Source organism: Triticum aestivum, chromosome 4D, assembly GCF_018294505.1.
Source record: "Triticum aestivum cultivar Chinese Spring chromosome 4D, IWGSC CS RefSeq v2.1, whole genome shotgun sequence".
Lineage (NCBI taxonomy): Eukaryota > Viridiplantae > Streptophyta > Magnoliopsida > Poales > Poaceae > Triticum > Triticum aestivum.
The window spans coordinates 112209062-112218621 of NC_057805.1; the positions used below are offsets into that span (position 1 = coordinate 112209062).

Genomic DNA, 9560 nt, shown 5'->3' on the forward strand with positions numbered 1-9560 from the left:
ATGAATTCCTTTCATGTTTACTTGTGGTTAGTTTAAGAGTTTGTGTTACGATTAACAGAGCTTCTTTGCAATCTGATGCTCACGGCCTTAGGTTGGTTTGTTGGCGGATGCAAACGGTTATCTTAATTAGGTCTAATTCCATGCACTTTCTATGACTATAATTTAATAGCAGGACCTATATGATTTCATCATCGACAGTGTATAGCCATGAAATATGAACTCCTCACTCCTGAGATGAGTAGCTAGGATTTGTTTCAGCACAATGCAACGACTGAAACAGACAGCATAAATGACAGACTTCGACGCAAATTTTCTTTTTTTGCACTCGCATATCCAGCTACCTTCAGGAGCCATGCTGGAAAAAAATATTACAGTAAAAACTCAAGAACTGTTCTTGGTGAACCAGCAGCCTGGTTGTCCATACTTTCTTGGGGCCTCATTCATACAATCAAACGACAAACAAGATGCGCAACATTCAGTCAGGGTCTTCAGGGACGGATTTCTGGAAACACAGGAGATGCTGGCTAGTTTTATTCGTGAACAAATGTTGAGTGCCTCCTGACATAATAACCGCAGAGTTCCTACTGCCGTAACTAGGATGGATATAGATCACAAATATGCCCAACTCTCTCTCTCTTTCACTCCCAGCAGTGGACGTCTCCTCATAGATCAGGCATACCAATTCCAGCTTTGGCATCATAGGTCTTCTCCAGCACATGCTCAATTGGTGTGTCCTTTGGGCCATCTGCATCAGTCAACGAAAATTAGTCCAATCACAAAATAGACGTGGTATTCATAGAGCAGAGCAGATGCTCATATAGCGATGCAGTACATTTGCATGCCAGCTTGTGGGTAAATACCCCCTACACATAAGTACAGGAAATTTCTATGGCGCTTCATTTGTTATTCATTAAACCTACTTATTCTTTTTCTTATCCATACCATACACAGATTGCGCTCAGTTCAACTGTTGTCAAGGACAGCATGAAGCATCAGAATTTATTCTGCGCTTTTTACTATTGCTTAACTAATTTTATCATGCCTGTGGAAGTCTTTCTAATATGTAGAATGCAGCAAACAAGCCAAACATCATTAGCAGAAACACCTATAGTAGCATGACTATCGCAGATCCAGAACATAAAACATAGTGCTCCAGAACAAGAAAATTCCAGCAACACGAGACAAAATTATGAAAAAATAAGTTGTATTAAGTTGAGATCGGCTTGCTCTCCTAATTTTAGATGGAGGTCATTTTAGTGTTAGCTCAATTATAATCCAGGCATCATGAAAAATTCAGATTTTCACAAACAGTTGCAGGATAACAAGTCAGTTAATTCTTCTCTGAACAGTATAATTATGCACTTCAAAAGCAACTAATAGTGAGGAAAAAGGATCTGTTTATGGAACATACGAGATGTGGGTCTCGGCTTTTTTCTCTCCTTCAAAATTTCTGGCCGAGGTATGACAGCACCAGACGCATACATTCCTCTAGAGACCCTTACTTTAGTCCCATCTGGCAAATACTTGTATGTAGTCTTGCATGGTTTCCTGCAGTCAAAATGTTGACAAATATATTTTTAGTATGTAGACAAATAAAAACTGTATCTCTAGAGAATAACGGTATCAAAAGATGGCCAAAAGTATCATACCCGGTGACTGGATCAATTACTTGTACATTTGAAACATGAAGTGGAGCTTCAATTGAGAAGATCCCACCTGTTTGTCCTTCCCCTTGCTTAATATGTTTCTTAACCTGAAAATATGTCAGCATACAAATTACTAAGTGATTTTTCATTATAAGAGAAACACATAAACAGTAAAAGTTTGCTGGTTGCAATTGTCCTGTTACCCAGTATCCCCCATAAACATGCAACATCTTACAGTAGATATACAAAGATGTAGAAAGACAAGCATTGTGCAGTTCACGGTTCCTGTCCAATATTCACTACAGTCACTTCCTCACCATGTTCAAATCAAGCTGCTTTTATCTAACTGAGTCATTCAACATTTGTTTGTTATGGGCTTAGGACATGTACAAATCCAGCAAAACATTGCATGGTCTTATTATCAGTTTTTTAAGGCATCTCATTGTGAGTTTGACAATTAACTAAAAGTAAACATATAAGAGAGTGAGGGACATTGTAGTATACGTATGTACAACACAGTAACAACTTGGTAGACGAAAACATGCCCAAAAAGGGAAAATCTATGCTAACCGCTCAAACGTAGATAGGCACACACAACGCTGCAATAGATCTTGCCAGGGTTGTTTTGGTCCCCTTTCCCTACCATTTTAATGGATTAGGCCTAACCTCCAGCCTTTCAAACACGCTTTAAGTGACACTTGTATTGCTTGAGCTCTCCAACATTTGACCAAAAAGCCGACCTCCATATATATGATGATGCACTCAGGCAAACATCCTACTAGTATATGTGCTTGTTTCGTACTTCAGGTATTCTTATGTTATGATGGATGCACGGTATGCGGTGGGATTCTCGTTTACTTTACAGATTTATATTCATACAGATGGTATCCCAGTGGGAATTTTCTTCCTGGGCACTATCGTTTTATCTCATCATTCATGACAATCGAATGGGAAAAAAAACCTCTGTTGCAGTAATCACCAAATAACATCTGTGCAGGCGCAGCATAGCAGCTACAACACTAGCCTGGGCAGTATCCGTGAAGAATTAGCACGCGGAATCAACGCAGCCAAGTTCCCCATTTCACTTTCAGCTGACTGGGAATTTCGACAAACACCTGTAGTGCAGCACTCAGAGCACGTATCGCATTGCATACAGCCAGTCACAGATACGCAAACCGATACTCCCACGTCACCAAACAGTAGCACCGAATCCTAAGCAACAGCTGACAAGAGAAACCGAGGAAGGACGAGTGCAGGCGATATATTACCAGATTCTTGCCCTCGACGATGACGCGATTCTGCGACCGGATGACCCGCTTGATCAGCCCGCTCTCCCCCTTGTCCTTGCCCCTTATGATCATCACCTGGCGCCAATTTCATCAGAGAGAAAAGGAAGAAGAGATTTCAGAGATCTCTCGAGAGCAACGGGAGCGCGGGTGTGGAGGGGACGGAGATGCCGCGTACGTTGTCGCCGCGGAGGATCTTCCAGTGCCTGATGAGCTTCTCCGCGGCCTTCCACCCCATTCCTGCCTCTCAGCTCAGGCGGCGGCTTGGCTCGGCTCGATTTGGCTGGGAGAGTGGACGGATGGAGAGAGACGGCGGCGCTCGCGGGGGAGGGTGGGCGGCCGGAGGAAGAAAACCACCTGGGATGGGCCTCAAAGCGGGCCGGCAGAAACTGGCATGACAAGCGTTGGCCCACGCAGCCAGGCCGCAGCCCGCAGGCCCGTGGCTCTCCGGAGGCAGGCAGATCAACGGTGCTGGCTGGGTCAGCGCAGGATCGGACGGCTCGGGAGATCTCAGGGATGAGAGTGTGACGGCGGAAAAGAGTGAGGGCTAGACTGCAAGTTGCTCTCTAAATGAGCCGCGACCTCGCCCAGCTCTTCTTCCTCCTCCTCCTCCTCTAGCTAGGGCTAAGCTGATCTTCTCCCCCTTCGCCGGCCGCTCCACCCCCACCGATCCAGCCCCTGCCAGATTCCAGTCGCTGACAAGACAAAGGTAAACTCACCGAGATCTGTCTATTGCTCCAGTTCCTCGCGGCCACTTTCTTGCCATGCGTCTTCTCTCGCAAGTCCGTCGCGCTAGCTTGTTCCGGGCTCCGATTCGGTCGCGATTTTTGTTCTTTGCTGCGGCAAAGGTGCCAAGTCGCCGACAACTGTGGTTAGGAGCACCTCGTGAAATCCCCCTGTTGCGTCGATTCAACTGGTAAAAGGCTTGGGCTTTCTGCTTCGGTTTCCGTAGTTGTGTTTCTCCGGCTTCGGCATAGGCCGTAGTGGCATGAACCTCGGCGAAAAGGATGTCTCCTTTTTCGCCGATTGCTTTATCCAATCTGTATGTATGGTCAGTCGCTTTACTTGCTATGGGCATCGTAGCATATCCCGCTGTAGTGTGCCCCCACATGCTTTTCTCCAATCATTTGCAGAACTAAATTAATCTCCGTAGAAGAATTACGTTAAAAAAATATATATTCTTGTAACTAGTCAGATTCTTACCTAGCTCCATGCCATATTTACTTGAGTTTGATTTACCCTAGATGCTAGTATTATATATATACACATTGTTATCTACTTCTCATTGTGCTTTTTTTCCCTTGTCTTTTTTTCTTTTCCTTCCATCCATTTCATGGATTGTTGGCATCTTTCAATTAAGCCATCAGCCCGTCATTGGTTACACTTCCAAGTGCATCGCCTTGACCATCGTTTGTATACTCTTGTTTTCTTCTCTGTGCTTGTTCGGGATCGTGTTCTTGAGAACCTCCCTGTATCATCTCGAGCATACGCAATTTCTTCGTTTGTCCCTTAAGCAGTTCCATGCCATCCAGTTTGGCACCTATGGCTACATCCAGTTTGATATCATTGCATACCAATTGTTCTAGTTGTTTCTGTTGTTTTTCGTCCTATCCACATGTCCTCAATTTGCTCTCCCCATATTTTTGCCTCCTCTGCTCTTTCCAAAGTTGCCTTGGAACTTTGAGCTCTTCAAGATGCCTAGACGGACAGAAGAAGCTGAACCAAAAGAATGCTTGGAGTTTGATGATAATGAAGAGGAAGAGGTAGAAGAGGAAGAAATTGAGTATGAAGAAATTGAGGAGGAGGTAGAGGAGGAGGTGGAGGTGGAGGAGGAGGATATTTCAGAGGAAGTGGAGGAGGTAGAGGAGGAGGAGGAAGACCCTGAAGAAAGAGAAGTTCTTGATGAAATTGATGCTAGTCATGACAGTGACAGTAAATCGGAAGTTGTTCCTCTTCCTCAGCAGGATGGTGCCAGAGATGGGAGCGATAAAGAGAAGCATGCCGAACTTCTTGCTCTTCCTCCTCATGGATCTGAAGTATATTTTGGGGGCATCTCCAGCGATGCATCTTCTGACGATCTCAAGAAACTATGTGAGCCAGTTGGCGAAGTTGTGGAAGTGAGTACCGTCTACTCTCTTAGGGTTAGCATTTCAATGTGTCTTTTCTGCATTCATATTCTCTTTTTACCTGCAGGTTAGAATAATGCTGAGCAAGAAGGATAGTAGGGGATATGCTTTTGTTACTTTCAGAACTAATGACCTGGCTTTGAAGGCCATCGAGAAATTGAACAAGGCAACTTTCAAGGTTTGTTTCTGTTGATCATTAAAGTTGACTCATGTTCTCATGTCAATGAATCTTAATATACCCCTATTTATGCACTCAAGTCTTAGTGTTCATCTGTAATCGTGTACCTGCAATGCACATTAATATTAGGCAATATATTAATTGTATTGCATACTAATATTCTACTCCCTCCGTCCCATAATATAAGAGCGTTTTTGACACGTGTCGAGGGAGTATTTGATAAGATCTTAATTGCACGTCAATATTAGCTAAGATATAATTATTTGATAGCGCTAGCATGGATATTGGTTATGCTATTAATTAGGAGAGGATTGTGTGAGGAAAGTGATCTGGGCTGGACGTGCGTGGGGCTGTGGCAGGCAGAACATTGAATCTTGGCCATTCGATTGGGTGGCAGACCACCGGAGTAATACAGACTGCTAGATTTAGTTAAGTAAATTAGATCAGAGCTTGTCAAAAAAAAAGTAAATTAGATCAGAGGGTGGTGGATCTCTTGTGTACACTAATATTGGTGGGTTTAAAAAAGTTGCAATTGATGTTTTTATAAGTAGTAGAGATGGATATTGGCATAGTACATTGCAAGCTTAAACAATTACACGCTTATCTTATGTACTCCTTGCCTCCCCTGATAGCCAGGTGTGAATACAGTCTTGTTAAAAAGAATGAAAAAAACTTAACTTCTGTACTCCAGAGTACAAGCTCTTGTACACTTGAAAACTAAGTGTACTGTTTCGTTAAAAAGTAAGTTTAAAGTGCGATACCTTGCTGTTGATTGCAATTTTTTATTCATTTTAAATTACAGTTTTGTCGATGACTAACCATGATTATACTGATATTTTAAGACTCCATATAGTGTGGCGCATACATATCGGTTCCAGTTGCACCTGAAAGCCTTTTCATTTTGAATTATTATGCTAACTTAACTTTGTCATGTGCTTCTGATAACAGGGAAAGAAGCTAAGAGTTTCTTCGTCCCAGGCTAAGAACAAGCTATTTGTTGGAAATATACCTCACAGTTGGTCATTTGATGATTTTAAAAAAGCAGTGGAAGAAGTTGGTCCTGGAGTATTAAAAGTTGATCTGATTAAGGTAAAGATTTTGATAATCATAACTTGAATAGTTCCGCAACTACACCGTGCACCCCTGCAAATCTGCTTTTTACCCTTGTAAAAGATATTCTGTTTTTATAGGATCCACGTACAGATCGCAATCGGGGTTATGGTTTCGTTGAATACTATAATAATGCATGCGCTGAGTATTCAAGGCAGAAGATGACTGCACCAAATTTCAAATTAGATACAAATGCTCCTACTGTCAGCTGGGCAGATCCTAAGAATGGGGATTCTGCCTCTACAGGCTCTACGTCACAGGTTCCTGAAACATCTGATGGACAAATGATACCCTTTTTTCTTGTTAAATTGTCATTGATATCTTATATGAACTTCCAATTTCATGGTTCTAGGTCAAATCTGTATATGTCAAAAACCTGCCCAAGAATGTTACTCAAGGGCAGCTGAAAAAGCTGTTTGAGCGCCATGGTGAAATCATAAAAATTGTTCTCCCCCCTTCAAAAGATGGTCATGATAATAGGTATGGTTTTGTTCACTTTAAAGACCGCCACATGGCCATGAAGGCTGTGAAGAGCACAGAGAAATATGAGCTTGACGGTGAGCTTTCTTCTTGTGTTGGAATGCTGTACTATGTCTTGTTTGTTCTGTTTGGTGCATTTAAGGTAATAAATATTTCTTTAACAGGTCAGCTCCTGGACTGCTCACTCGCAAAACCTCCTGCTGATAAAAAAGACGATACAGTATCATTGCCTACTGCCAAAGGAGGTCCGTTGCTCCATGCTCCGCTTGGATATGGTATGCCACGGCCAGATCCTTATGGTGCGCCTCCTGCTTATGGTGCCCCTCCTGCTTATGGTGCACCTCCTGCTTATGGTGGACAGGTATATCACATCTCCTGATGCCTGCTTCATGTGGTAAATTGGTAATACATACATACATACATGGAAGGGATAAAACTTGCTAAATGTTACATGTGTTGGAACTTTCGCAGCCTCTGCTCTATGCTCCAGGAGCTCCTCCAGGTGCAGCAATGGTTCCAATGCTTCTACCGGATGGCCGTCTTGTATATGTTGTGTAAGTACTGCCATCTATTTTCCTGAAAACCCGATAAGGTACTCTTATTAGCTGCTGTGGGGAGTAGATGACTCCCTACTGCATCAGACTGCTGTTATTATTGTGACGTGTTAGTTTATGCAAGTCCTGTGAAATAAAGAATGTAAAGAATGTAAGGTGCTCTCCTGTTTGTACATACATGCATGCATTCTTTACATTTAACTATCCAGTACACATTAAAAGTAGTAACAAAGATATGCATGGGGATATCACAGAATAAACATCAGTACAGCGTATACCTCTTTCTTGGCACAGGATGGATAGAGAGAATTCCGTTTGCCTAGCTATGTCCTCTTTCTTTTACAGCAAACGGAGACTTGGTCATTTTCGGTTGAATGGTGCTGATGGATGTTGTTTTAAATCTGCTATCGTGACTGATGTGAGTGTTGTGTTTGATATATTTCCAATGCTGAACACATATTCCATTCCTCTTTGGCAGGCAACAGCCTGGAGCGCAGCAACATTTCGCTTCCCCTCCGCCCCAGGTGCGGCAACATCAGCATTTCACATCTCCTCCGCCACAGGCACGACAAATTGGTCGCCATGGTGGCAGCGGTGGCGGTGGAGGCAGTGGTGGATCAAGTAGGTCCGGGTCCGGTACAAAGCGCCCAAGGGGAGATGACAACAACAGCAGCAGTCGCAACCGACAACGCCGGTATTGATCGCAGGAGGTGTATGGTGGTGCTTCGGTTCTAGCGCCAGCTAATTGTGTAATAAGTACTTGTCGCCCCGGTCGGATTTTCCTACAAACCTGCTTAACCCGGTGAACTGTGAAACCCGCATCACTATTCGTTCGGAACTGTGTTAGGTCACCTCGAGGTAGTTTTGGTTTGTCTAGGCGTAATTTCGTGTACTGTGATCAAGTTTAGAAATGGCAAGAACAGCATCGGTGTCTGATATCTAGTATCCATAGGCTGCAGTGCCAAGAAGAACCCAGAGCTGATCTCAGAATAACAGCAAACGGCACATCCAGCTGAGGTTCAGTCCATTTACATGTCGCCCAGCTTAGATTTTTCTTTTTGAGCCCATGCAGGTATGCAGGAGAACTGCATGTAATATATGAAATAGTCTTCAGGATGCAGGAAAACACAAACTACCTAAAGAAACAAAAACTTCAGGCACAAAGCGACCTTGGTCAGAACAACTGCTCTATACAAAGCGACCAATTGCACGCATCACATTTATTTAGGACAATGCTTGTGTGTTGCTACAGGCAATATTTAACAATTTCATGTGGAGAATTACTACTTATCATAGTTGAATGTCCATGATGAGCAAAGGCGCAAGAAAGACAAAAATCAAGCATAACCAAATATTTCTCCAACAATTGCAAAAAAAAGGGTGCTCGTGGCTTAGAATTAAAGAAACCGAGAGCATGACTTTCAAATTAGATTTTGAACAGATGCATGATTTAACTTTTGATTCTAAATATGCCAAGTACAATGCATAAAAATTATTACCTCGTGAGATCAGGTGGTATGAAATATGAAATTTAGACGGCCTTAAATGACATACAACTATGCACTGTCGGCATTGTTGGACCAATCCTAGATCAATCTTAACTGAAGTTTGCCTTTGAGTAATTTCTCTACAAATAGACAAATATCAAGAGAAATCAGTGCAACTTCTTTGAAACAAACTACACAAACATAGACAGCACAACATCACCTTGCTCGTTTACCGCGTGCCCTTCTATCCTGAAATCCACTGGGGAAAACAAAATCAAAATCAGAGATTATCTTACGAAATATGCACTTAAATGAATAGTTTGTGCATGGAGCTGGCTACCGCGGTGGCGAGATCCCTGGCGGCGCGGCGCTGCGCTGCGGCAGGACTGCGGCATCATGAGGAGGAGCTCGTCGAGGACGCGGAGGAACGCCTGGACGTGGACCAGCGCCACCCCGTCCTGGTCGAGGTAGGAGGCCTAGGAATGGAGCACACTGAGCTAGTCGTCAACGTGGGTGAGCAGCGGGCGCCTATGGCTCAGTACGAAGCCATGGTGGCGTGGGGTTAGGGCATAGGAGAAAGGAGGCGGTGGCGGCATGGGGTTAGGGCATAGGAAAGAGGAGGAGGCGGTGTGGGGTTAGGGCATAGGAGAGAGGAGGAGGCGGCGGCGTGGGGTTAGGGCATAGGAGAGAGGA

The 9560-nt window shown here is 43.7% G+C and overlaps 2 protein-coding genes across 4 annotated transcripts; one reads left to right on the forward strand and one right to left on the reverse strand.

Moving 5' to 3' along the window:
• Positions 1–298: 298 nt before the first annotated feature.
• LOC123096597 (50S ribosomal protein L24) lies at positions 299–3330 on the reverse strand. The gene is made up of 5 exons (XM_044518358.1): positions 3111–3330; positions 2915–3010; positions 1650–1753; positions 1412–1548; positions 299–745 (listed from the first exon to the last, which is right to left on the reverse strand). The coding sequence occupies exons 1-5, from the start codon at positions 3168–3170 to the stop codon at positions 663–665; spliced, it is 480 nt and encodes a 159-aa protein (XP_044374293.1). The 5' UTR covers positions 3171–3330; the 3' UTR covers positions 299–662.
• Positions 3331–3497: 167 nt separating this feature from the next.
• Positions 3498–8316, forward strand: LOC123096596 (heterogeneous nuclear ribonucleoprotein Q). 3 transcript variants are annotated; one of them, XM_044518356.1, is made up of 8 exons: positions 3498–3641; positions 4300–5049; positions 5126–5236; positions 6185–6325; positions 6427–6606; positions 6699–7187; positions 7298–7380; positions 7859–8316. In XM_044518356.1, exons 2-8 carry the CDS (start codon positions 4627–4629, stop codon positions 8079–8081), a joined length of 1650 nt encoding a protein of 549 aa, XP_044374291.1. In that variant the 5' UTR covers positions 3498–3641; positions 4300–4626; the 3' UTR covers positions 8082–8316. The 3 variants fall into 3 exon arrangements, with proteins under 3 accessions (XP_044374291.1, XP_044374290.1, XP_044374292.1); XM_044518355.1 differs by having other exon boundaries at positions 3504–3641; positions 4600–5049; XM_044518357.1 differs by lacking the exon at positions 3498–3641 and having other exon boundaries at positions 4302–5049; positions 6699–6903; positions 6991–7187.
• Positions 8317–9560: the final 1244 nt, after the last annotated feature.

Bases quoted from the DNA above. Each gene is read 5' to 3' on its own strand.
- LOC123096597 (XM_044518358.1), bottom strand. From the start codon at position 3,170: ATGGGGTGGAAGGCCGCGGAGAAGCTCATCAGGCACTGGAAGATCCTC. The intron at 1,549-1,649 runs GTATGATACTTT...TTTTGACTGCAG, and splicing joins GTAATTGATCCAGTCACCGG to GAAACCATGCAAGACTACAT. The intron at 746-1,411 runs GTATGTTCCATA...TGACTGATGCAG, and splicing joins AAAGCCGAGACCCACATCTC to ATGGCCCAAAGGACACACCA.
- LOC123096596 (XM_044518356.1), top strand. From the start codon at position 4,627: ATGCCTAGACGGACAGAAGAAGCTGAACCAAAAGAATGCTTGGAGTTT. The intron at 5,237-6,184 runs GTTTGTTTCTGT...TTCTGATAACAG, and splicing joins TGAACAAGGCAACTTTCAAG to GGAAAGAAGCTAAGAGTTTC. The intron at 6,607-6,698 runs GTTCCTGAAACA...TCATGGTTCTAG, and splicing joins CTACAGGCTCTACGTCACAG to GTCAAATCTGTATATGTCAA.